The sequence below is a fragment of the Betta splendens genome, chromosome 15 (genome assembly GCF_900634795.4).
Source record: "Betta splendens chromosome 15, fBetSpl5.4, whole genome shotgun sequence".
Taxonomy (NCBI): domain Eukaryota; kingdom Metazoa; phylum Chordata; class Actinopteri; order Anabantiformes; family Osphronemidae; genus Betta; species Betta splendens.
Window position 1 is genome coordinate 10,674,981 of NC_040895.2, and position 26,981 is coordinate 10,701,961.

A 26,981-nucleotide genomic window follows, 5' to 3' on the forward strand; every position below is an offset into this window, starting at 1 on the left:
ATTGATCCCAGAGAACGGTGGCGTCAGCGCTTGGTTATCTGGAAATGGAAAGTAGTGCAGCTCTCTGTTTCACCCGTCACTTGACAAGAAAGTGGTCATTTATGTCGAAGCAGATGTTCAAGCCTTGTTTTAAACCAACAAACCTGAATCTGCAATTCTCCTGCCTTTTATGGGTCGGAGTGAAAATGATTTACGTCTCTGTCAAACTATCTCAGCCTTTTCTGTCTCTCAACTCAACTCAGCGCCAGCTTTTCAAGGTCACTTGCCCAAACAGTCATGTCAGCATCGTCTTTTTTCCTGACCTACACACACACACACACACACACACACACACACACACACACACACACACACACACACACACACACACACCATCAGCGAACCTCCCACCTTCAGAAGGCCTGTCAGTTTCACAGCGGATAAATCTCCCTGTGCTTGTTTGGCCGTGGAGAGTCTCCGTGAGGCTTGTGACGAGCGCTGCTGTGACATTCACGTCCTCGCTCGTCTTTGATGGTGAGCTCTGTGCACAAATGTTCATTTGAGCCGCCGGCCCCCCGCTGGGTTTTTATTGCTTGCATCCAGCCATCAAACCCTAATAAGGAAATGATTGCTGTCAACGCGTTATGAATGAATTTCAAACACAATAACGCTGATGCAGGAGGGGTTAATATTTGTCAAAATAAAATAACGAAAGGCGATTTATGTTTATGGATAACTAACAGCATGTCTGCATGTCCTTGCTTTCATCTACGCGCTGTGTCCAAGAGAGGTCGAAAAACTAAACCAATATAACACAAAGACTTGGACAAACAACTGACGATGGAGGAACCCAGCTTCTTAATAGTATATGAAAAATAAGTGTGTGTTTGTGTGTGTGTGTGTGTGTGTGTGTGTGTGTGTGTGTGTGTGTGTGTGTGTGTGTGTGTGTGTGTGTGTGTGTGTGTGTGTGTGTGTGTGTGTGTGTGTGTGTGTGTGTGTGTGTGTGTGTGTGTGTGTGTGATGAGTGGCTATATTGTGAATAATTTCCTCTGGGGTAAAAGTGCATCTCACACCTTCTCAGCCCTGATAATGTCCCTCCAGAGAGCGAAGCTGTTATTGCAGACCTGTTCAGTAATTACACTGCAGTCCAGAAAATGCTTAAGGTTACATTCATGTGATCCGGCTCGTCCAGCCCCTGGGATGGACCTGGAAATTGCTTTCAGTGCTATTCCTTACAAACTCATTACTCTGCCTCTCAGTGTATATTCTGTGGTGCCTATGCACGAGTAAGTGAATCCAAATAGTATTGCACAAACAGAGGAAAAATTCATGTTTGACTAAACTTGGGTCTTTTCATGGGGGACTTGTCAAACTCTCCTCTCTGGACCATCTCTGGATCTGTCTCACTCATAAATCAGTTAGTTCTGATTAAACATATTTTAGCTCACTCGTGTGGAAGCCAATGAAACTTTAGTCCACTATGGTCTGCTTTGGATTTTTCCCAGCGCTTCGTGTCCAGCAGAGACATTTCCCACATAAGTCAAAGAAAGGCATCAAAGTTAGTTGTGAGATTGTATGTTAAAGGCAGTTGAAGCTGATCCAGGGATAGAAATGTCCAGTATCCAGCACATTAAAGCTTCACCTCAGACCCCTTTTTAACGGTGATAGTCAGATAAATAAAAAAAGTTGTTAAAATTTTTATCAGTCTCACTCAAAAATTTAGTTGTTTATGAAAAAAACATCAGGCCCTCTTTGTCCAGTTTTCAATGTTGGCAAAATGTCCAGTCTGGACAACGGTCTGTAAATTGGACTGCAGCGCTGTTCGGGTTCTCACAGTGCACACAGCGAGGGAGGGACTGTGGTCTGGCTCAGCAGAGACTGTTTCTACACGCGTAACAAGTTAATTAACCTTCAAACAAAAACATAATCATAATCAAAAACGTATCGAGTGGTTTTGTTGCCTAAACCACATGTTCTGCATGTGAGTCCTCCACAGCCTCCGTCCACCACGGCTCACTATTAGCTATTGGCTGTTTGTTGATATTTCTAGCGTTTCTAGAAAACATCACAGTTATTGGTATCATCATGTTTAATTCACCACAAGTGTTGTTGCACAGGAGGGAGGGTTGGATCAGAATCAATCCTCGAGGGTCTTTCCAGTTGTTTTTGGAGTATTTCAGTCTAAACCGATGAGCATAAGCAGAGGAAATGAGGACTACTGTACGGTTGGAGTAAATATTTACATTTAAATACAAATGGTGAAATTTCTTCATTATCAGCGCTCCTCAAACTGAATTCCATCTCCGCCGTGTTTGGTCTTCTACTCACAATGATTAGATTGCAAAAGTAGTCTGACCTTTATCTTCACTATCTGAATGACAGTGCATGGGAATTTTCCCCTGCCCGTCTGAGAATATGCAGCATATCATGTTGAAAACTAAAGAAGAGCTGTTGTGATTAAAAACAGTAATTTGTTTTTGGAAACAGAGAAGAGAATTTTAGGAAAAATTGGCAAACCTTTAAAAAATTAGTCTTGGTTTTTGTTTGTGCTGGAAACGCACAGCGACCCACCCACCCACTCACCCACACATACAGCGGTGGGCCAGTAGCTTTGTCTTTGCAGGCGACCGCAGACCATGAGATCTGGAAATATTTCACTGTTTGTTCTTCGTGCGCTGCTCCACAGCGATGCACCGACCGCTTCTCAAACCTGCAGCCACAAGCAGAGAGGATTAGGCCACGGTGAGGAGGCGTTTGAGGAGCCAAGTGACAGTCAGCAGGAAAAGCAGTGCTCAGTCTAACTCCGAGGGAGGTTCCAGATACACCACTGAGACGGGCCCCGAAGGACGGGAACCTGTGGAGATGGTTTTAGCTCCAACAAGAAGGTTATGTTTTTGTGTCAGCTCACAGCCGTTTCTGTCTGGGTTTGCAGCCCATCACATCAAACTAGAAGAACTGCAGAGAAAGATTAGTCCTTCTTGCAACAGAGTGAGGCAATATTTCCTTTTCCATCCATCATCCTTACTGCTTCCCTATAGGTTTTAGAGACCCGGTGCCAATCAGCTGTCGTTGTGATGACACAGAGATAAACAACAGTTCGCACCTGTGGGTTACTGCATGTCTTCAGACAGTAGGAGGAAGTCGGGGTATCATCAAGTGACAGATGTGTGGACTGAATTCATCCGTTACCCCACTGAGAGTTAGACACGAAGCAGAAACAAAGCAGGGCGAGGCCTGCGTACCCTCATTTTACAGGAATGTGAGCTGATGTTAACAGAACGTTAAGTGCTGCGGCTGAATATGTGATGCTAACGTTGTTTTCACTTGGCTGTCTTTCATATTTACACAATATCCGCGTGGATAAGTGCAGGATTACGGGTTACGTCGGGATGTCGGGCGCGTAAATCGCGCTAAAGAACTGGCGGTGAATTAATGTTATGTTTAAAAATGCTCTTCTTAAGCTGCAGAGAGACGGCGGGAGTAAACTCAATCAAAGTCAGCTACGAAAATAAACAGATTACTGATGTTTTTAGGGCTCTGGAGACGACCTGTACGTCTTCAAAGTGAGCCGAGCTGTCGTCTGCTGTAAGCGCATTGCAGAACCACTCATCCATGTGTGTTGTATTGTGTTAACTCCCGGTGCAGTGCAGGATCTGGGCCACCGTGACGATGAGCAACACAGGAACAGGACTCTCCAGAGGGATGAGAACGACGGGGAAGCACGGTATCTGTTCAAACAGATATTAGGTTTGTTGTTTTAGCTCCAGGAGGGAGAGAGGATCTGTTTTCAGATGGAACCGCAGGGGTGCCGATGCAGATGTGTATTTGTCTTCCTCAGTGACAGAGCCTCGTACTGTACCGGTCACTGAAGTTTCAATCAGCTGCTGGATGGTTCCACTGGCTGATGATGGCAAATGCGGACGGCTGATCACGTGAAGGCGACTGAAGAAGCAGCTGTTTGAAGCGATGACCACCTGCCGCCGCGCGTCACACTGGGCACAAGAGTGAAACCAGTCTGAGTTCGGATGCTCATTTTCACAACCAGCTCACACCGCTTTCATTGTGATTGGAGGCTGAGGCTGGAACATGCAGCTGTCAGTCTATGGGTGGGCATCGTGTAGGCAACAATTAAAAAATCGACCTCAGCTGGAAAATAAAAAGCGGATATTAAGTTAACTGTTGCATCCTGACATCGCACTGCAGCAGCTTAGCGGCTTTATGTCAGATGAAGCGTCCTCCACAAGCTGCCGGGCATCAGAGAGGATGTTTGGATGTTTAGTCTCAGGAACTCCCAAACCTTCAGGGAGACTTGGCAACGTAGGACGCTGAAACCCAGCTGACCTCTGACCTCTCAGAGGGGTTCTGAAAACATGGACGCTCAAGCGCTGAAACGCAAAGATGGACCGAAAGAAATGTGAGGACAAAGAGAGGAAAGCTGAGGGGAGACGTGGCATGAGCCCGAGGGACGGCGCTCGACAGGAAGGCAGAGTGTGGCCTTTGGTAAGTGTTAAGGATAATAAAGGAGGGCTTAAAAGGGTTTAGGAGCTGTTGGTGGATAACAGCAGGACAAATGAGAGGTCCTTTCTAACAGCAGCACTTGACTGACCCCAGCTGAGTAAACAACACGGACCCGGGAACGGACGGAGTTGCTTCTCCATAAGAGTGGAGATTCTTTCTCATCACGCTGATTCATTGGTGGTTTAGATGACTATAAATGATAAAAATGCTAAACCGAGACCTCTGCAGGTTTCCCAACTGGACCAGTGTCTTCTGTGGCTCTCATAATGTAGTTACACGGGTTAACTAACATGGCTTAATCGTATTTTACTAATAGGAGCTTCTCAGGCTCCTTCCTCCTCAGCTCATCTTACCTGTGGGACACCTCAAGCATCTCGTCTTCAGGAGACGACCACGTCTGGCCCCGTGCTAGCGGTTCTCCATCCGCTTCTGGTTTGCCTCTGGATTCATTTGAAAGTGTTGTTTGTTTAAGTCACTTAATGCACTACTGCAACACTATCCATGTGAGTCTTTCACCTTCACATTACCTCTGGGGCTCTGGTATTCTGGTACTTTATCCTGCTCATCAACATCAGGAAACAACCATGAGGAACAACTGTACAAATAAATGTAGGATAAATAATTAGTACACACGGGCTGATTAAACATCTTATTATTTATATGAAATAAATAGAAAATGTTGTTGGGTGCCGTCTCATCACTGCATCGTCTGGGAGCTGCTGGATGATGTCACACACTTTGAGCCAAGGCTCTGAAGCAGGATCTACGTCAACAGGCATGAAATCATCTTCAACCCAACTGACAAAGTCTTTGAGAGCAGTGCATTAGACTGAAAAGCACAAAAGGTTAAGGAGACGTCTGTGTTTCTTTTTTCTTGGAGCCATAATCCAATAAGTGCTGCGTCCGTCAAACACATTTCACATTAGAGCTGAGGAGCAGGTGAGGCCGGTGATGCTGTATTGCACCTAAATGCAAATTCGATGCAAAAAAAATGGGCTGAGCACAGACCCTCTGCTGTTTCTTTAAGGTAGCTTTTGCACAGTCACAAAGAAATATGTGCTCAAGTGAGTTGGCCATTTTTGAAGTTTGAAGGCTCGCAGATGAAGACATTGGAAATAGAGGGCATGTTTACATGTCATTTTTTCCAGATTTCATGAAGATAAAAATTCCACTATTCATCAATATTATGGCCCTAGAAATAAAAAATAATTAGAACAAACTTTGTGCACAGCTTTCTCCCCTAAAAGCTCATTTTTGTTGGCAGCACCTCTGACATTTACAATCTGATCACAGCCTTCACATCATTTAACCCACAAATCATATTTATTGATAGCGTTTAAGATATAGAGGTAATTTTAATTTTCCGGTCCATTTATCTCAGATCACAGATCAGTTGGGATACTGTGTACTGCACCATTGTCTTGTTTGTTAAATATCAATTTGGGATTGTTATTAATTGTAAGTCTGATCCTTCTCAAACTTTAACAACTGCTCAATAATTTCTGGATAAAACCTCAGCTTATTGGTTGTAACTGTAAAAACGATTACAGCCAATAGATTTAATGTGTGTTTATATTCTAAAACTGTTTGCTTGATGAGCTCTTGCCTGTTTCCTCTCGCTTTCGCCCTGATTGTGCCTCGGTGCCAAAGGAACATTTGTATGACATCAGACCATTTATCTGTAATGACATACGCTGGCTGCCAACATTTCCTCTTCTTAATGTTAGTCCCCACTGCCCACATTCATACACATGTAACACATCCAACGCAAAACAAAACAAACGTTTATGATTCATTCAATATCAATAGGAAAAAAATAACAGCGACAAAAGGTAAATGTCCAGAGATATTTTACATACTGTAGATGAAGCCATCATCTTCTGGGAATCTCTGTGATTATGCTGTGCAATTTCTTCTATATTCCACGCACTGCTGTTCCCAGCTAGGATTTCCCCTGGACGTCCACTCTGAGCAGACCCCAGGTCATCACAAGCATGTGGCAAGATAACAAAACCGCCATCAACCAGCAACTCGGCTCCCCTCAGGATATTACAGAGCGAGGAAAAGCTTGTTCTGGACAATAAAAAAATACCCTGACACAGGAAACGCGATCGCCCGCGCTGAAAAGCGACAATAAAAATGGCACGACCTCAACCCGCCGCTACTAAACTTAGACTGCAGGCGCACGGTACGCGGCTGCTGGAGTCACAAAGTCTGACAAGAGAGAGTTCAGTGCTCACAAGGCAAAGATTTAAGATAGCAAAGGTGACAAAAACAACTAACAAACACCATTAATCTCAACTGAGGACAAATGATAACGATGGATTCTTGCACAACAATCAAAACCCAGGCCTCAAACTTCATATGATTCAGGGTTATCTTGCTTTTGGGCAATAATGAGGGTCAAGTCAACAGTGCAGTAAGATTAATTAAAGTAATAGTTTTGACATCTTTGCTTTCTTGCAGTGACCCTTGTGTCTGTACAGTCAGGTCACAGCTGGAGTGGGAAGATGTTGGATCAGGGGATCGGGGGTCGACTGACCCTGCTCCCAGACTTCCCTGCTTGTGTCTCCAACCAGTTGAAGCGATCCATCGGCTTCACGAAGCCAGCTAGGATCAATAAGGTCCACTTAAAGCATATCATTCTCCAGGTGAGACGCTGTCGATCATGAGAATGGAGATACTGTACGCTAATGTGTGGTTTCCACCGTTCATTGTTGGTTGGTCAGAGTGTGACAGGAAGGACGCTTTATTGTGGGTAAGGACAGGAAAAGGAAACTGTTGGCAGCAACAGCGAGCTGCATTTTCCATAGTTTGATGCCTTGTTTGTATCAAAGTGTGAACTGGCTGCGCAGAGGATGTGGTGGAGGAAAGCGCGCCCACAAAGGCCCAATAAGATGGAGAAGAAAAGTAGGCATTTTCCACTTTCTATATTTTGTTCATTCGCTTTCTGCTCTGAATGCTCCCCCGTGACCTGTAACACACACACAGCTTCTCTTTTTTTCTCGCTCATATTGCTCCTTTGCTGATTTCACGGCCCGGAGCTGATATCAGATTGGGTTGCATGGCGGCTAATAGACTCTTGGCTTCCAGGCATGGCACTTTATCTATTCCAGAGTTGGACTTTGACTTTCCCAGGAAGACTCCTCATCTATCTACATGTTCCTTTCGTGTATATACATAAATCTGCCGCGCTAGACTCTTGTACAATCCTGGCAGGACGTGTCCAGTTGCCTCAGACTCTTCAACAAGGGTCACATCATGGCCACATCCTACGTTCCTCTCACTCTTGACAGAGTTGACTTTATGCTTACCCAGCTAATGCAGGCTTCTTTATTATCTACTGGTGGGAGACAAACATTTGTAATGAGAGCCCGATGTGCAGGAGGTTTGCCAAGTCGTTTTACAGTCTAGGAGCTAGAACATAGTGACATATGAAGGTGACAGAGAATATGCATCATCAACCTGAGTAAGTCAGAGCTGAAGAAGGATATAAGGTTCTATATAATGGACTCAGTGTAGTTCTTTATAGACTCCTCTAATGCACTGCTTGATTTCCTAGATTAGTCACTGCCCCTCACACACGAGGCCTTTGTGCAGCTGGAAATGCTTCGGCCTCAGCACATCAGTACTGTATGTGTGATTTGGTCCAGTAAAGACATCAGATAACTCCCCTTTTGTTTTCCTAGTCAGCTCTCCTTCTGATTCCATCTCAGCAGCTAAATGAAAAGAGCGTATTCAGTAGCAATTGCATCATGCGAGAGACTTAATTAAAAGTAGAGTTATTGGAACTCTGTGGATTCATCTTTATTTTTCTACACCCGCGGATTGTAAGTATTGGCAGCGTGCGTTGGGAGTGGGGTGAATGCGACCGTTGCCTCCTTGTTATTGTTCTTAATGCATGTGGACCGTGAGGCTGTGTTTGCTCCTGGGCGCGCTGCGTGGGGTTTGCCTCTAATCATACTAAGTGAGGACAGAGGCCAAGTCAGTGGGGATAAAGGGTAAGTGTGGCAGAAGGGCAGGGGCACATGAGTGAGTGGCTAACAAAGCCGCTGGCTAATTTATGGCTCTCTGGGCCCGGCTCCTCGGCCGCATGGGGCCTCCTGCCCGGGCTCAACGCCCTGCGATGCAACCCTGGAGTAAATCAACCTGTGAAGGTCCTGACAGAGGAGCAGCCCCATGTCCACGCTACACTAGACAGGCCTGGCAGGAGGAAGAGGTACACGGAGGGCGTGATGGACAAAGGGCTCCCATGAGCCCGACGTCCTCAGAGACACGGACTGTCTGCCTCCTGTCAGTGCGTGATTTGAGTTTTCTACACAGACTCACTCACAGACAGGAAACGAACCTACAGGAGGACAATGAGCAATAATAACGCAAAACCCGATGCTTCAACACACTCATTTAACTGACTAATCAAAACGTTGCTTCTTCCCCAGCCTCTACTTCCCATAAAGCTAAAAGTCAGATCTCCATTTTTTTTATTCATAGTTTTATGGCTCCATATATTTTGTGCTTGACTGGTGAGATGTGACGACCTCTGGACACAGGAAACACTTTTAGAATTAGAAGTAGGCTCACTGTGAAGGAATCACTGATCCAGCTCCACCAGTCCCACAGGTCGCATAAATCATTATTATATTATTCAAAATGAGGCCATGGTGTCTTTTTTATGGTTAGAAATATATAAATATATAAAAATATGTAATAATGTGGCCTTTTTCAAGCAAGGACAAATACAGAAAGTACAGAAACCTTCCCTAACTACAACATATATTTCTGAGGTTGGGATTTTAAAGTACATCAGCAAATTCTAACCAACATAAAATAATATCAGCTGCTGATCTTTGGTGTTTTTGTCAATAAGCTAAAAGATTTTGACCAGCTGTGCTTAACACCACATGTATTGTCTCCAGGGGCAAATGTACTGAGCAAAGTGCTGCCATTTCCAAGAAATGAAGGACTGTGTCTCAATGTGCTGAGAGAGTCTGGAGCGTGACCTGACCTTTGTCATCCAGCTTGGTCCCACAAATCCCTCTTGCTATTCTGTGCTGGTAAAGAATTAATCATAAGCCCGTTCGCTCCCCCTCATCCTGTTCCACGATGCACTAGTTCTCAAATAGCAAGTTTATCTTCCAGCATTGTTATCTCTGGCCTCATGAACCTAAATGTGGTCGATCAGCGCTTCTTTACTTGATTCAGCACATCGACACTGCAGCTTCCTGTTGTTGAACTTCACCACTGGCCTTACTGTAAATGCATCACTTACCTATGAAGACCTCGGTGAGGTCTCTAGTGTGCAGTGATCCCCATACAAATGATCCACACACATTTCCAGTGATGCTACACATGTTTCTGATTAGACAAATAGGCAGAGAACACAACAAACAAAAGAAGCCGTTCCAATGTTCTCTCCAGATCTATTCAATATGGGCAGAATGGCATTAAAGCTATCGCACACCACAGGGTAGCGGCACGGAGAAATGTGAAGAATCTGACTCACACTGTTACTGCTGAAAGGGATGGAAAATCACAGGTCACAGCCAAGTAAGCCAGAGCACGTTAGCCGTGACTAATAATCCCAACTACCTTTAGTTTTGATAATCGTAAAGTTGAACTGACATTAGAGAGAAAAATGAAATGGTGGTTGGGATTTTAACAAGTAGCCACAGAATATGCAAACATGCACACACCAGACAAACAAAGCTAGAATGTTATTGTTGATATTATAAATTTAACCACTGTTAAATGTACAACAGCGCAACAGTAATCAAGAACATAGTGTAGTCTGGGTTGTTTTTAGTTCTACTACTATTTCAATACAAAAGAGTTGGAAACAAAAACTGACCAAAGCTAATTTCTCTCCTGCCTGTGAGGTTGAGCCATGACTCAGTTTAAAGCTGGTGGAAGAAACTAGATTTGCAAGACAAAAGTTTTCCTCCTGCAGGAAGTTTACGTTTCAGGAGTCCATTCATCTTCTTCTCTACCTGCTGCCTGACTTCAGGATGTCACAGACGACTGGACGTCCATCCAGAGCGCATCAATCTTCCACTGGGTGGGTACAGTGTGTTTGAACAGCCTGTGTGAACACTGGAACACATAAATGGGGAGTGAAGATGGACAATAGCCCACATCACATGCTGGAGTCCTCCTACATTTATACCAGCATACACAATAAACTCTCACTCTGAGCAAACACACACACACACATACACTCACACAGTGAACTAAGCTCACGCTGCGCCTGTGGTGGTTTCACGTGATGTGTCACAGAACCACACAGGCCTCGTCCTGACTCTCTCTGGTGTGGTTTGTTCCAGCTGTGTTTGAGGTCTCCAGCGCGTCAACACAACCCAACCTGGAAGACGTACACAAACGTGTGCGTGACAGCGTGCACCAGTGAGACCTAGTCTGCGTGTAGGCGTTTTCCTTCCCACCCCAGGAATCGCCTCTAAAACCTTTTATTGGTAGGTAGGATTCCTTGAGCGAAGCACTTTGGACAATTTACCTCCGAAACCAATTTTCTCCAAGATGCTTGTGAGAGCACAGTAGCGTACAGTTGCTGTGTGGTTACGGGCACACAGACGTACATAAACACACACCTGCTGGTGAGGGAAAATCGCAAGCAGATGCATGAAGCATCCACTGTAACATGGCAGAGGTCTGATGCCCCCGGATAAGAGCCCAGCTCACCCCTGTAATGACTATCAGACTCACACACAGGCTCACTGGGACAGCGAAACACGTGGGAGGCATTAGCTCTGCCAACACGGCCACACACACGTAAAGCACAGACATTAATGCATTAATGCACTATGATGATGCTCCCCCGTGTTGATTTAGCCAGTGTGCGGCTCAAGACTAACATCATGGCTCCCACTTAGACCCTGAGGGACTCACTCAACCTGAAAGAAATGTGTGCACCCACAGTGGTCCACAACACTGCAGATGTCACACACGCAGAATTAAACTAGCCTATAAAAGTCAATTATACTGTGTTTTTTCTCTGTTTTAATCAAACAATAATACAACATTATTTGGTATTTCTTGAAATTCACAGTTATTTTTAACTTTAATTTTGTTTTGTTTTCTTGATAAATCAGTCATTCTTATAGCCTGTAAAATTCAAAACCGCAGCTTATGTTTAAATATTTAAAATGAATGAGGGGCAAAAACTTGAGAACATCTGATAATATAACGCACCGCTATAAAACTCCAGCTCCCACCGTGACCTCATAATAAACACGTGGTAGAAATATCACCTTTCTGACAGCTTCGGCTGAGAAATTATAATCTTGTAAAAGTAGAAGCAGAAGAAAATTTAAACAGTTATTTCATTCTCTTTGCACTTAAGGAGTAACTACTTACTCTGAGAGTAAGAAAAAAACAGCAGCTTACAATTTTCTTGATATTTTCATTTCATATTTAAGACATTTCTGAAGTTCGAGGGAGCTGATGAAGGCCATTTAGACAGAGACAAAGCTTGTGTGACCTATGGATGAGCAGTTGTCTTTTGTAACCATTTACATCATCACAACATTGTCAAAATGTGAAACAGTAACTCTGTAGCAACAATTTAAACCCACAATGTTTGTGTCTTTAAATCTTGCTCCTCTTGTTATTCCACTGGCAGGATGCAAAGCAGCGCGGAGCAGCAGTGTTAACATCGCACCATCGTTCCCTGTGGGCTTCTGACCTCTGACCCTCCCACGCCCTATAAATCTAATAACTCCTCACATAAAAAAAGCAGGATTTGTCACATGCTCATGCTCTCACATATATAACGCTGGGATGGACAGGCTTTGCCACCCACCAGATCCAGTGAGTTTGCTACGGTCTATCATCAAATTATCCCTAAATGATGATGTGCAGAAAACACCGTCATATACAAAAATATTATCGACTCCTTATCTGCGATAAAAGTTGTAAAGTGCTGCCTAAATACACAAAAGCTGGAGGGCAAAGACAGACATGGGGTTTACATTCCTCTCTGCAGCTCAACCTTACAGTCACAACACTGTGTGAATGTATCAGTTAATTTCCCACCATAGGTGATTCATCAGCAGCTTGATAGTTTGTTTGACTCATTGTAGCTCCTATCTGTGGGACTTTATATCAACTGCCCAGACAAAAATCAGCACAGCAGATGTTGTGTGTATTGGCTACCTGACCACTGATTCTTCTAGTAAATAAATTACAAGGCTTTCTATGTTCTTTATTAGAATCAAATCCACAACAGTGTCTCTGGATACTTTCTCCACGAAGGGGATCCATAGTTAAGTAAATAAAAAGAGGAGTGTCTCCATCTTCCTTCACTTTCTGAGCCAGGGGTGACAGCAACATCTATCCCTATATAGATATGTCTGTTTGCACAAATAACACTGTTTGGAAAGGAGAAGCTGGCCTTTGCCCAGGCTCTGCTGTGCAGCGCAGAGAGGATATTTAATTAAGTCCTTCATTTGTTGTTGCAAGGCACTCAAAATAAGCTTCCTCTGAGATGCAAGTATTTGGCACCGCTCGTGCCTGTAACATCCAGGAAGCAAAGGCTTTCTGAAGCATAAAAAGTAAAAGTGACTGATGCTTTGCAGATGACCTGCATATGTTTTGAGTTGGAGTGATTTACTGGACTGGTCTGGTTGGACTGCACCCTGATTGCAACGCTCAAACACTCATGCATCTAACAGTTTCCCCAGCAAGTATGAAAAATCACAATATCACTGGGCCACATGTCAAAATGTGCCGCAGCTTGTCAGAATTGGGTTCTTTTAACGCTCCACTGTCAATAAGTGGTTTGGTGGCGCCACCTAGAGGCCAAACTCCACCATCTGCCGCGCACCAGCAGAGGGCGCTGTCGCACAAACGAATGACTGAACACGGGGCACAATGCTCTGGCACCGGAAACCAGGAAGTTTGACAAGATGACATGAACCGAGCCGGTGATGTTGTGTAACTGCACGTTTTGTAAGTCGCTTCTGTTATTGTCGCTACAGCAGTCGGTTTAACGTGTCCTCCTCAGACTGGGCAGCACAGCTGAAACAGCCAGGGTCTGTCTGAACGTGTAGGTGTTGGCTGCGTAACCGGAGCCGCTGTTCGTTCAAAATGAACAGCTGATGCTCAGCTCTCTGTTAGCTTAGCTGGTTAGCCTAGCCACGTAAACAATGGACCCCAGTTGTTTTGACCTGATCTATTAGCACCTGTTAATTACCGTTATCTATCCAGACGTACTTTAATGGTATTAACTAAAACCGGTATCGGAAACATTTGCTCCCATTATTGTTTTGTTTTCTTTGCTCATAATTAGCCGTTTAACACATATCTGTATCTCACAGCGGCCAATTAACATTATTCCTTTGGCTCAGGATTTAGAAGAGACTGAACATAACATCACTGACCTCCCCGTCTTGTTGTGCTTTAAGACACATCACCATGCCTGTGAACGGTTCCGAGGACCAGGTCCCCTCCTCTTTCTCCAGCCCGGTCAGTGCTGCCCTCACACCGGGGGGGACGGAGGAGGATGGAGCTACAGGAGGCTCTGCAGTCTGCAAGGGCTCTGAGGCACCTGCAGCCTACCCTGTCACCACTGGACCAGGCGAGGGCAACAGTGGTGAGCTACACAAGACAGAAAGAACTGACTTATGCTGATCAATAAATCATTAATTATTCATGTCAATACTTTGCTTTCAATTGTCACTTTTAATGTTAGGCTGTGTAATGACATAACATGTGTGCAGTAATTATTACTCTATTTATTATATGTTGTGGTTTGAGAAGGCAAGAGGTCTGGGGGCCTGCTGCAGATCAACCGACAGCGCATCCAGGCTGCATCGGCCAGCTCTGGAGCTGACGAGCTTCAGGGCCTCGGAGTAGCTGTCTATGACCAGGATGTCCTCGAGCAGGGGGTCCTGCAGCAAGTCGACGAGGCAATCCAGGAGGCCAGTCAGGCTGCTGCTAAAGTTGAGGCTGAGAAAGAGTACCACTCTGTCCTGGATGACGTCAGGTAAAACACAATGATTCAGTAATAGCAAGACCCTTAACATAAGTCTGTGAGGTTGGCCTGTTGCTGCAAAGGACTTTTAGTGTGTTCATCATCTGTGTAATTAATTAGTACACTATATAATAAAATATTTGTTTCCCTGTTATATAATCCAAAGATTTACTTAATAAAGTTTATATAAATGTTTGCTTTATTACTTTAAGTTTCATTCTGAGTAAAGATTGAGCAAATAAAACTCCCCGGTATACAGTGTATTGCACAACAAGCCAAGGATGAAGCTAACTTTTTCATGATGTGTTTCAGATCTGTTACCCAATCACTGAAACATATCCAGAAGATTATTGAGCAGATGTCTCCATATGCAGTCTCCAGTAAGGATATCAGTAGGAAGATTGAATCTGTCAAACGGCAAAAAGAAAACAAGGTGAGAAAACTACATACAACTAAATAGCTTTAACTTCAGTTTTGTGTACTTAATTTGATGATATTTCTGGAAAGTCTCACCTATATTGCAGCCAAAGAGACTTTTTAAATAAATATAAACGTTAAATGCTAATATAACATAAAATGGTCATCATGCTGGTTAAAACACATTTCCTCAGGAAAAGCACTTGAAAAAGCTCAGAGCCAAACAGAAGCGACTTCAGGCCATTCTGGGCGGAGAGCACTCCGAAAGAGTGGAATTGGAGCTTCTGGCAGAGGATGGCGAAGAGGAAGGTGAAGTGTTCTCATTTTTTTTTGTATTCTTCAAAAAAAAAGAAAAAAGAGATCTGCACAAAATCAACCTGGCCATATAAGGGTACATGTGTCTGTGCAATTTATTCTGTGTTTTAGTAGCACTACATGAACTGCCAAACTGTTACTGTCAGTCTGGGAGTCTTATTTAGTGGCACTGTTGAGGGTTGTAAATCTCACTACAGTGCGACTTTTTCATCATGTCTGTATCTGAATCAGCGTTTATATGTGTTGCAGATGAAGCTGGGCCCTCCACGCTGGGCAGCATGCTCATGCCAGCACAGGAGACTGAATTCGAGGAACTTATTCGGAAAGGTCACATGACTCCTTTTGGAACTCGCATCCCTCAGAAGGAGGTAAAGAAGGAACCTCGAAAAGTGATGCTTGCTGAGAATTCAGCCTTTGACCAGTACTTGGCCGACCAGGCTAAACTGGCCACTGAACGGAAGCGAGTCCCCATTCTAAAGAAGAGACGGAGCTCAGGGCTTAGCCACGATGAGGATGCTACGGGAAAAGTTAACAGAAAAGGTTCAACTTCCAAGGATAAAAAACTGAAAAAGCGCATGCGAAAGCTTCAGATAACTGCACTAAAGGCTCATCCTAAGGCTCGTCCTAAGGCCGAGCCTCAGGCCCCTAAAACGAAAAAGAGACGCCACACTGAGGGAGAGGGATCAGACAGCGAGGGATCAGAGTACCTGCCCAGTGACGCAGGCATCGACCCTGACCAGGAGGAAAGAGAAGCTATGGAGGAGGGCTTTGGGGAGGATGACGATGAGGAAGGATACAAGTTAAAACCATACAACAAAAAAACTATAGGGAAAGGGAGAAAGAAGGTAAAGGAGGAGAGTGAGGATGAGTACTGCCCTGAGAGCTCAGATGAAGAGGACTCTGGGAAGGATAAAGCGAAAAAATTCAAAGATGATGGAGATGTGGAATACTACAGACAGCGAATAAGGTACAGTATAGTCAGTGCTTGCTGCTTTAAACTCTGATTAACCATCGCAAATTATTTAGCTATTTATTTGATTGTAAAGATCACGTCTGTAGTAGGAGTTAAAGTCGAAGGCAAAAGATGCTGAAAGTTTCATCTGTAAATCGTCCTCCAGACACGCCTGCCTGTAAACGGTGAACAACAGCCACAACATCCAGCCTTAAACTTTGGTCACATTTGTAATGGCAGTGGTGCAAATGTGCTATTGTTGTTCCCTTTAGTTAAGGAGAGAAAATCAGTTGTCTTCTGCTGGCTCCATAGTGCAGAAGGAGAGTTAATCCCAGATGAGATTGGCAGCTGTTTCTTGACTAAGCAAATTCACTCCCCGCTCTTCTTCTTTCTCTGCTCTCACTGTGGCCTAATTATCCTCCTGCACATGGTTTTATACACTCACTCACTCTAATGCTCAAATTAATGGAAGAGCAGCCCTAATGAGATTTTATATTTATAGCTGCCAAATAAATTGTGTTGGCATGTGTCCTTTTTCCACACTACAATGATTGAATGTCAATTCACCAGCATAGACACAGCATGGATGGCCAGGCTAGCTTATACAAGGAATGATATTATTAGAGTGGGTGGTATTTGTACTTGGGTGGGGGTGGAGTGGGGGCAGAAAAGTGTAATTAACTGAACCAATGCGTAATCTTGACTTAATTAGATAGTGTGGTCTCCCAGGCCCAGCTAAAGGACCAGTTCTGTGGCAGGGTGACAGGACCAGGCCCAAATGAAGATGGATTCTTATCCTCTGCACCTCACACCTTTCTGGGGAACTCACACTACTAATTGTCTGTATCAATCTTCATTTGCTACATGACGACTGTGCCTCTAACTGCCCTCTCTCCTGCGCTATTAAAACTGTTCTCCGTTACATTTCCCTTTTTTGCTGTAGATATTTTACTGCCTAGGGAAATTCTTGTGACTCAAAACACTGGTTGTGCAGTGCACCTGTGCATGCAGCTCTTAAAACAAATCTGAGGCCTGCTAAAACTTCAAGCATCTATAATCACTGTCTCACTAGGAGATGGAAACGGCAGCGACTTCAGGAGAGGGAGGAGAAGAGGGAAAGGGGTGAGGAGCTCACAGATGACAGTGATGCAGAGTTTGATGAAGGCTTCAAAGTGCCTGGTTTCCTCTGGAAGAAACTCTACAAGTAAGTCTGATGCAAAATTATGTGGTTGCAAGTGTCCAGCAGCTGCAAAAATGTTTTACCCTTTGCTCCTAACAACACTTGAATGACACTGATTAACTAAAGATTATTGATTCAAGATCCCAGAATCGGTATCTGCCGCTCGGACTCGCTAGTTCTCATTGGTACAGTTGACAATTTCACAGTTTCTGTTGTGGGTTTGAACACTAGTGCATATTTGCAGGTACCAGCAGACGGGGGTGCGGTGGATGTGGGAACTCCACTGTCAGCAGGCGGGTGGCATCCTGGGCGATGAGATGGGCTTGGGTAAAACCATCCAGGTCATCAGCTTCCTGGCCGGACTGAGCTACAGCAAACTGAGGACCAGAGGATCCAACTACAGGTACACACGCACGAAAACAACTGTGGCTGTAGACTGTGTGTCTGTATGGTATGAATATTTGATTAGGGGGATTTCTGCTTGAGAGTGTTCGTCTGAATTATTAAACATGTTTCAATTATCAGACTCCTCACTTTCTTACTTCAGACATCTGAGGAAACAGTGACACTCTGGTGTGTGGATTTGAGAGTGGGTAAGGCGTGTCCCTTTAGGCGCAGTTCAAATGCATTTTGGACTAGTGGCGGTGGGGGGGGCAGAGCAAGGCATAGGACACAGAAGACATGACAGTGGTGGTGATAATCTGGTTTTACTGCACAAACAACACTTGTGCATTTAGGAGGTGGAGCCTCCCTGATGGTCAATACTCTGTCTACTATAGAAGCCCACAAATTGATTGCTTGCAAACTCAATTATGGCCCAGTATCAATAGCTTCCAGCAGGTTCATACTGACCCATTAGTGTCTCTTTGCATGTGTGTGTCTTTGACAAAGCTCTTGTAAATCTTCTACAGAGGACTACGTAGTCATGCACCTTTTTGAATTGATTTGTAAGCTGCAGAAAGTGAGCGTAGAGCTGAATTTGATTTGGACTAGACTGTTGTGGGATCATTCCAACTTCTAATATTCTGTTTCCTCTATATTGGGAAAATGCACAAAGCATAAAAACTTCTCCAATTGCACATGCAAGCACATTTTCTATTCTTCAGATGATTCAGACAGTTTTTTTAACTGAAATGTCATTATGTACGCTGTACATATCTGTGTGTTTGTAGATATGTTGGTCTGGGTCCTACAGTTATTGTGTGCCCAGCTACAGTCATGCACCAGTGGGTCAAGGAGTTTCACACCTGGTGGCCTCCATTTAGAGTTGCCGTTCTACACGAAACTGGCTCTTTTACCAGCAACAAGGTATGTTTTGGGTTTTCAGTCTTCTTTATTTAACCATATGGTTTTCTACTGGGTCTGTTTATCCTCTGGGGGGCACTAGAGATCTGTTTATCCAGCATTGCCTCATAACCTTCTCTCCTACCAACCTGTCCTAAACCATACCGAGCGAGAGAGAGATGCCCTACCTAGAAGTACACAACAAAAGTAGTTGCACTAATGAACGACTGAACTTACATTTGTGTCTCTTGTTTCTGTTCCAGGAAAAGCTCATTCCAGAGATTGCCTCATGTCACGGTATACTGATAACCTCGTATTCAGCTGTGAGGAATATGCAGGACACCTTGCAGCGATACGACTGGCACTACATCATACTAGATGAAGGCCACAAGATCAGGAATCCAAACGCTAGAGTCACCATTGCCACCAAGCAGGTATGTTTTACTCATCATTCATAGCACTTGAGGAAATACACCAGTGGTAATGTATTCTGCAGAGAAACAACGGAAAGAGTGAGTATACAATATAAGCTCCATTGTCTCTTCCTCTCTCCAGTTTCGTACTCCCCACAGGTTCATCCTGTCTGGCTCTCCAATGCAGAACAATTTGAAGGAGCTGTGGTCTCTGTTTGACTTTGTCTTCCCTGGCAAATTGGGGACATTGCAAGTGTTCATGGAGCAGTTCTCTGTGCCGATTACCATGGGGGGATACAGCAATGCGTCACCTGTACAGGTACTGAAACAGCTTGTTTGCAGAAAGACTATTAGCAAATATCTGCCAATTTCATTCATTTTCAAAATAGTAAGCAGTAGAGCAAAAACTAGATGCGAGGGCCGCTCATATGAGCCAGTCCCCTAATTTTGGAGTGCTGGATAGAAGCAGGTCAGAAGGACTGACAGAGGAGCATCAGAGCCATTAAGTGCTCTGCAGGCTAATGTAGGACCATGCAATGGAACATCAGCACATCCCAAGTGTGTGAGAGAAAGAGGGAGAGGCTAAAGTGGAGAGCCAGTGAGCTAAATTGTAGCCCTTTGTCATTAGTGTTCAATCGTTAATAACCCACTGACTGTATGGATTTAATTATTTAAGCTGGCTATTGATGCTTCTTCCGCTGTCGATAATAAAAACCTTTACTAATTATTAATGTTATTAAATGGTCAGAGAGGGCTAAGCTCCACTGCCTTATCCTTTTCTGAGCCGTTAGCTGGCAGTTGGCTGACAGTGTTGTGTTTGCACAAGCGTTTGAGTTTGGGGTGAGGCTGGATGAGCATGGAGAGGTAGGATCCATTACTCATGTGTTTGCACCCTCCCTGTAAATCCACTCAGCGGCTCGCAGAGATCGCTGGCTCATCTGCTGCCAGTCCTTTTTTGTCAAAACTCTAAACTCCATTGATGCCAAAAAGCACCACCCCGTTATTGCCCCTTCCAGCTTTGCCAAGGGTGTCTTTGATCTCTCTCTGGACCCCCAGTGAGTTAATGTTTCAAAGGCTAACTGGCCTCTGAATAAGGTGTGTTGGGCCATTTGCAGCACAGTTCCTTGTAGTGTGGGTTGGGACTAAAGCTCCCCCAGTGTTTTCACTGAAGCTGGCCAGCGCTACTGATGAAAGAGGAGGGCTGTGTCCCACGAGAGCAACAGCACTCTGATCAATGTTTAATGGCTTATGCTCTTGAGAGGGACAGCAACATGAGGGAGGTGATGAGAGAGGGCAGAAGGGGACGTAAATGACAATCAAGCCTCAGGAAATATGCACACTGACAGGTGTGAGTGTTGATGACAGTTTGACACGCTGAACTGAGAGCCACATTTGTTTGAAAGCTGTTTGTCCCCGCTAAAAGGTTTATCTGCTATTGATTTCCAGGTCCAGACGGCGTTTAAGTGCGCATGCGTGTTGAGGGACACAATAAATCCTTACCTGCTCAGAAGAATGAAGGCAGACGTCAAGGCCAACCTCTCCTTACCTGACAAAAATGAACAGGTATGCTTCATATTTAGACATATATAGATGGATAGATCTATATATACACACACAGACATTTGACCCTTTGTATTGAACGGCTTCTCAGCATTGTATCTCTTAACTGGGGAAGTGTTTATCTGATTGGGCGTGACTATATGTGCCACGTCTAAGGAGTGTTTGATGAATGCGCATGGCCCTTGTCAGGTGAAGCCAGCTAATAAAGTCCTAGTAAAGTAAAAGGAGCAGGTATTCATTAAGGTGGCTGGTCTCTGGTCTGTCCTTGCGGCTGACGCTGGTTGACTTCTCAGTCCACTTCAGCTCATTAAGTCAGTCCCTCAGGACGGCAGTGGCTCCAAAAACACAGGGCTCCCCTCTAATTTCTCTTCTCAAACACTGCACTTCATCAAGGGGCTTTAAAACCCATGTTCGCTGCTCATTACACACTTTTGCACTGTGTGTGTGTGCGTGTGCGCGTGTGTGTGTCTAGGTTCTGTTTTGCAGGTTAACAGAGGAACAGCGTCAGGTGTATCAGAGCTTCTTAGATTCCAAAGAGGTCTACCAGATACTTAACGGTGATATGCAGGTAGGCCTCACTTTCAGAGCTAACGGTGTGTTTAACTACTTCAACTTGTGTTGTTCCACAGTTCAGCCACACTTCAGCACAACATGTCGCACACAACTCTCATTCGCTTCTCTCAGAAGCATTTGGCCCGTTGATTCCTTTCCTTCCCGTCATGTAAAGTTTGTTAAAATCTTAATAGCCTGACTTTAGTTTTCTTTAAGGAGCTTTTCTCAGTTGGTGTTCTCACATTAACCAGACCCCTGAGAGAGGCACTCCACCATTTCTCACCACTGACCAAATGGACGTGGTTGGAGATCCAGGGGTGACAGCAGATTGCAGATTGCACACACACACACACACACACACACACACACACACACACACACACACACACACACACACACACACACACACACACACTCACACACACACACACACACATATATATATATTTATATATATGCACACACTCTCTCTTACAGGCACATTTAGTGGTTACGCTCAGTCCATTAACCACCACTACTAATGCAGTGAGCGAGTGAGTGTTGGGCCTTCATCAAGAAGCAAGGCCTTTATTTTCCTTAAATAAATTATGTAATTCATTCTCTTTCAAAGTAAATGTATTTATTTGTTTAAAGGTACAGCACGGTGAAACCATATTAATGTTTTATTAGTTAATTAAACACTAATTAAAAACTGTACTTTTTTCTCTTGATGATGCTTTTCAGGTTTTCTCAGGCCTCATAGCTCTTCGGAAAATATGCAACCACCCAGACCTTTTCTCCGGTGGCCCTCGGATGCTGAGGGGAATCCCCGAGGACCAGCTCACCGAGGAGGAACACTTTGGTTTTTGGAAACGCTCAGGGAAGCTGATGGTGGTGGAGTCACTGCTGCGTCTCTGGTTCAAACAGAGCCACAGAGTCCTGCTCTTCACTCAGTCCAGACAGGTTAGAAACACACCCCTCTGTCTGTTAGTGTTGTCTCTGGATTTGCTGCTGCCTGCAACTCCTTTGCGTGCGTGCGTGCGTGCGTGCGTGCGTGCGTGCGTGCGTGCGTGCGTGCGTGCGTGCGTGCGTGCGTGCGTGCGTGCGTGCGTGCGTGCGTGCGTGCGTGCGTGCGTGCGTGCGTGCGTGCGTGCGTGCGTGCGTGCGTGTGTGCGTGTGAGAGGCCCCAGCTGTTGCAGTCAATACCAATAAGATTATACCTCAGAGGGAACTTGAGACCCTCCCTGTCGGTATCTCTGTCCATGTAATATTAATCTGCTCTAATCCTTTTAGAGATAATCCAAACCTCAGCCTCTCTTTCCCTCGCTCCGTTTGTCTCACAGCCATCCTTCCTTTGTTTTCTCACTTACCGACTTCTTTATCGTCTTCCTCTCCTTCAGATGCTGGACATCTTGGAGGTGTTTGTGAGGCAGAATAACTACTCTTACCTGAAAATGGACGGCACCACCACAATAGCATCCCGACAGCCGCTCATCACTCGCTACAATGAGGTAAGAGCGCTTTTCAAGTAAATCCAGTCCTGAGGGGTAAAATTCTTCACTGGGGCCTTGGCCACACTGAGGTGGAAACACCAGTTATTGACTCAGACTGCATGGATCACCTTTCTAACAGCTGCTCTTAAAAGTGAGAAGTTTTAATGTAAAAGTAGAATGAATTGAGTTGCTGTATTTGAGAGTTGCTGTATTTGATTAAATAAGAGTGTATAGGTGGGCCAGGTCAGTTACACATAGCACTTTGATTCTTTCTGCGTAGAAATTAAATCTGGAGGTTGACGTTGTTGTCACCCTGTAATATTAAAATTTTAGCAATTTTTAATTGAGTGTACTCGTTTGATTACACCCCCAGTGATTATCAGAAAAAATGAGAACGGTTCATTAATCAGTCTCACTTTTCACTTCCTTACAGGACAAATCCATTTTTATCTTCTTGTTGACTACTAAAGTCGGAGGTCTGGGAGTCAATCTGACTGGAGCCAACAGAGTCATTATATATGACCCAGACTGGAACCCCAGCACCGATACACAGGTATAATGTAAAACAGTTTGCTAAGTCATTTAATTCCTGTGTTTTTGTTTAGTTGTGTTCCAGTTTTCTCCTTTTGTGATTAAAATGACTAATCAGTGTATTTATGTGATTTTACTGTGACTTTGACATGATATGTTTCAATGGCGTGTGTTGTTTTTAGGCTCGGGAACGGGCCTGGAGGATTGGTCAGAAGCAGCAGGTCACCGTCTACCGGCTGCTGACTGCAGGGACCATTGAGGAGAAAATCTACCACAGGTAGTAAACACTTCAGCTCAGTTCATATTTAATCACAGATCTTAATAAAGCAGGAAACATCCTTTGTGCTTTTTTTTTTTTTTTTAACAACCCATCCTCTGTTTTGGATGCCTTTCCGTTGACTTCAAGCATTCATGAATATTGCTAATGACATGACTAATTGCTCACATCGCTGCTGTATTACCACTCGCACTCTCCCTGTTCGCAGTAATTGAAATGCTTTCCTGCATTATTAAATGGCCAATATTGGACTTCTAAACCGTCGCTCTGTTTGGTTTGTGTCTGTAAAGTGCTTTGCGAAAGCAAGTTAGAAAAACTGCAGGGTTTCTATTTTGATACCAACAGTAGCGCGGTTAACTAATTTTCTCATCCATCAGCCAAACTACCCTGTGGTGACAGAGGATGGGAGTCACCTGCTGAGGTAAAACAGCAATTTAGTATCTAATTCTGTGTTTCAAATGCTTTCATGCTCAGGCAGATCTTCAAACAGTTTCTGACCAATCGTGTTCTGAAGGACCCAAAACAACGGCGGTTCTTTAAGTCTAACGACATGTATGAACTCTTCACCTTGTCTGACCCTGATGGAGCTCAAGGAACAGAGACCAGTGCTCTATTTGCAGGTGTGCAGTTTATTTCTGTGCTGTTTGTAATGACATCCAGTTGGATGGTTATTAGTATATGTGTTAAAGAATTAAGCCTCTGTCTTTATTCTATAACAGGTACAGGCTCTGATGTCAAGGTGCCCAAGAAGCCAAGGCCAGGTCACATAGTTAACCATGTAAACCATGCAAATAAACTCTCCTCAGACCAGAATGTGACGGGTGCATGTGGCCAACACTCCTCAGCAGACATTCATGCAAACACATCCCCGTGCAGTAAAAACTTTCAGGTTACCCCAAATCACAATGGGGTGAATGTTGAGCCACGTATCGCAGTGAAAATGCAAAACAGAGACTGGGATGAAGCCAGGGCATCAGTGGGAAACTCCCAGTTGCCCACTCACCGACATGGAGACAAAGACTCTGCCCTCACCAGCCCACAGAAACACAGAGAGAAGAGGAAACACTGCGACTCGGCCGACGGAGACAAACACGAACGCGAGAGACGCAAACACCCCAGAGATGCTCGCTTCGAAGGCCACCGTATCTCTCACTTGGTGAAGAAAAGGAACTACAAGAAGTCGGAGAGTGAAGACAAGGGGGGACAGGATGAGAAGAAATCAGACGATTATGTCTTGGCCAAGCTCTTCAAGAAATCTGGTACGATTTATATGCACTTACAATATGACACATTGCATTTAGGTTATTTACAGCAGGCTTTAGTGTTGACTGTTGTGCTCTTTGGGGGGTTAGGCATCCACAGCGTCATGCAGCATGACACCATTATGGAGTCCTCCAACCCAGACTATGTTCTTGTGGAGGCAGAAGCCAACAGGGTGGCCAAAGATGCCCTGAAGGCCCTCAAGGTTTCCCGTCAGCAGTGCAGGTTGCCTTACAACCGGCCTCCTCCCCCTCCTGCAAGGTACACCTTCTCAGTGTGACACACTGACAGCGTTTATAATTTACAACAAATATCTGAGCTTTCTCTGTTTTGCCTTTGTTGGTTTTGACAGGAAGCGTTTCGGACAAAAGAAGAATTCACTCCTGGTTGCACCTCCTGTTCGCTCTGGCCCTATTCCAGACAAATGCAAAGTAAAAGCTTTTTTTGATGAGAATATATAAAGTGCACTACTGTGGTAGTGTGTTGGATTTTTTTTAACCCTGTTGAACCATATCTGTTCCTCTCTTTAGGATGCTGCCATTGTTAAAAAGTCTGTGTCAAAGAAGCCTGGGATAGGAGCACATTTCAGTGGGGAGGGGGAAGAAGGTGACTCAAACTCTGCCTCCCTCTCCTCCTCTTCGCTGCTGGCGAAGATGAGAGCCCGAAACCACCTCAGCCTGCCCTCCAGCCAAACGGAAGAAGCAGAGGAAGAGCAGGAGGACTCTGCTGCAGGAACCAGCACCACTCCAGCTCCGCCTACCGAGCATGACGAGCTTTTGGTGGATCTGCGCAACTTCATAGCTTTCCAGGCCAACGTGGACGGACAGGCCACCACCCAGGAGGTGCTGCAGTATTTCCAGCCAAGACTGACTCAGGATCAGGCACCTGTCTTCAGAGAGCTGCTCAGGAGCATCTGTGACTTCCACAGGATGTCGGGTCAGGAGGGGGTGTGGAGGCTAAAGGAGCACTTCCGTTGAATGAAGCACCAGCAGAAGCAGATAAACTTCCTAACTGTGATGTATATTTTAGTACTTGAAACCAACAAGTCCATAGAGGTCAAAGATTCTCCTTTCATCAGCTTGTCAAATTGACAAAAAACAAATAAATGTCTGACTTCAGATCGGCTTTTTACACTGAGCTGTGATGGACCATATATTGTAAAAAAACAATGTGCTGGTAAACTCTGTTAAACGATTTTTATGTCTTGAACAAAATGGGAAACAGTGGCAGTGTCTAATGAGTTTAGGCTTAAGTTGAAACATTTTTTGCAAATGCTTTTGTTTGTTTGTTTTGTACCTGGTTCTACTTGAAAGCGTCTATTCATGTATTTACCTCAAATTCAAAACAGTCATATCTTGACTAATGACTTACTCAGTTATGTGTTGTTTACTTTAAATATTTGTACCTCAACAGCTCCAATTGCCAGCATTTGCCATAAGATTCTGTAGTATATGCAGTAGTGTATTACTGTGGGATTTTGCAATGACTGACTTTTCTCAACTGTAAAAATATGGCTTGAAAGTAATGATAAAAATGATCTACCTCCTGTTAAAAATAAAATAATTGCATAGTTCATTTAATAAAGTCACATTTGTTTTATTTGAAATTGAAATCTATTTGAGGATGCATCCACTGAATTTTTTTAATGTAAAAATATTTTGCATTATTAATATAAATCATAAGCATGTAGAGAACTGTGATTTTTATCTAAATAAGTGTGGACTAGAAATGAGTTTCTGAAAAGTAAATGGTAAAATGTGAAACCAAAATGTCCATCACTTACTTAAGGTTTGCTTGTAAAACTGTTAGTAGGAAACGGAGATGAGTGTAATGTCATTTAGTCGTTTAAACAGCCATCAGAGGGTGGAGGAAAGGCGCTGACAGGAAGCACAGGGCCTCCTCTATTGTCAGAGTTGTCTAGACCAAATATTGGGATAAAGTTATCAACCGTTATTTGATTTCAATTTTCTCCACGCACCTCGCCGAGGTCATAATAACAACTTTATTTTCAGTGGTGCATAAATTAATTACGCGCATTTAATAACTAAAATATCATTATATTCCCCCTTTAATAACATAAACGCTGCACGCCAGGGAAACCCTTAATAGCGCGGGGCCCTGTAACTGGCCATTATCCGCCTGTAATGATATTACAGAACCAATTACGCGCCATTAGAAGGGATTTTCTGCACTTTATGTGGTTTAGTCCAATCCCGCTCTCCTCTTCTAAATTTCAGCTGCTTCTCGAAGCCTCATTTTGCCTTCACCTCAGAGACGCATGGCGTC

The 26,981-nt window shown here is 44.2% G+C and overlaps 1 protein-coding gene and 1 long non-coding RNA gene across 3 annotated transcripts; one reads left to right on the forward strand and one right to left on the reverse strand.

The window, feature by feature from the left end:
- Positions 1 to 2,072: 2,072 nt before the first annotated feature.
- Positions 2,073 to 14,024, reverse strand: LOC114841791 (uncharacterized). Of its 2 annotated transcripts, XR_008692585.1 has the most exons (5): positions 13,890 to 14,024; positions 5,025 to 5,092; positions 4,851 to 4,937; positions 3,528 to 3,971; positions 2,073 to 2,689 (listed from the first exon to the last, which is right to left on the reverse strand). It is a non-coding gene; the product is annotated as an uncharacterized LOC114841791 (long non-coding RNA). The 2 variants fall into 2 exon arrangements; XR_003783203.2 differs by lacking the exon at positions 3,528 to 3,971.
- On the forward strand, positions 13,924 to 26,279 carry ercc6 (excision repair cross-complementation group 6). Its single transcript, XM_029175971.3, has 21 exons — positions 13,924 to 14,101; positions 14,269 to 14,494; positions 14,795 to 14,915; positions 15,094 to 15,208; positions 15,464 to 16,181; positions 17,239 to 17,370; positions 17,591 to 17,749; positions 18,519 to 18,654; positions 18,894 to 19,064; positions 19,186 to 19,362; positions 20,490 to 20,606; positions 21,076 to 21,171; positions 21,879 to 22,097; positions 22,535 to 22,645; positions 23,061 to 23,180; positions 23,341 to 23,435; positions 23,910 to 24,055; positions 24,155 to 24,694; positions 24,788 to 24,956; positions 25,048 to 25,126; positions 25,226 to 26,279. Exons 1-21 carry the CDS (start codon positions 13,924 to 13,926, stop codon positions 25,670 to 25,672), a joined length of 4,272 nt encoding a protein of 1,423 aa, XP_029031804.1. The 3' UTR covers positions 25,673 to 26,279.
- Positions 26,280 to 26,981: the final 702 nt, after the last annotated feature.

Excerpts from the sequence above, each read along its gene's own strand:
- ercc6 (XM_029175971.3), top strand. The coding sequence starts at position 13,924 with ATGCCTGTGAACGGTTCCGAGGACCAGGTCCCCTCCTCTTTCTCCAGC. Across the intron at positions 14,916-15,093 it reads AACGGCAAAAAGAAAACAAG|GAAAAGCACTTGAAAAAGCT; the intron begins GTGAGAAAACTA and ends ACATTTCCTCAG. Across the intron at positions 22,098-22,534 it reads TCTTCACTCAGTCCAGACAG|ATGCTGGACATCTTGGAGGT; the intron begins GTTAGAAACACA and ends CCTCTCCTTCAG.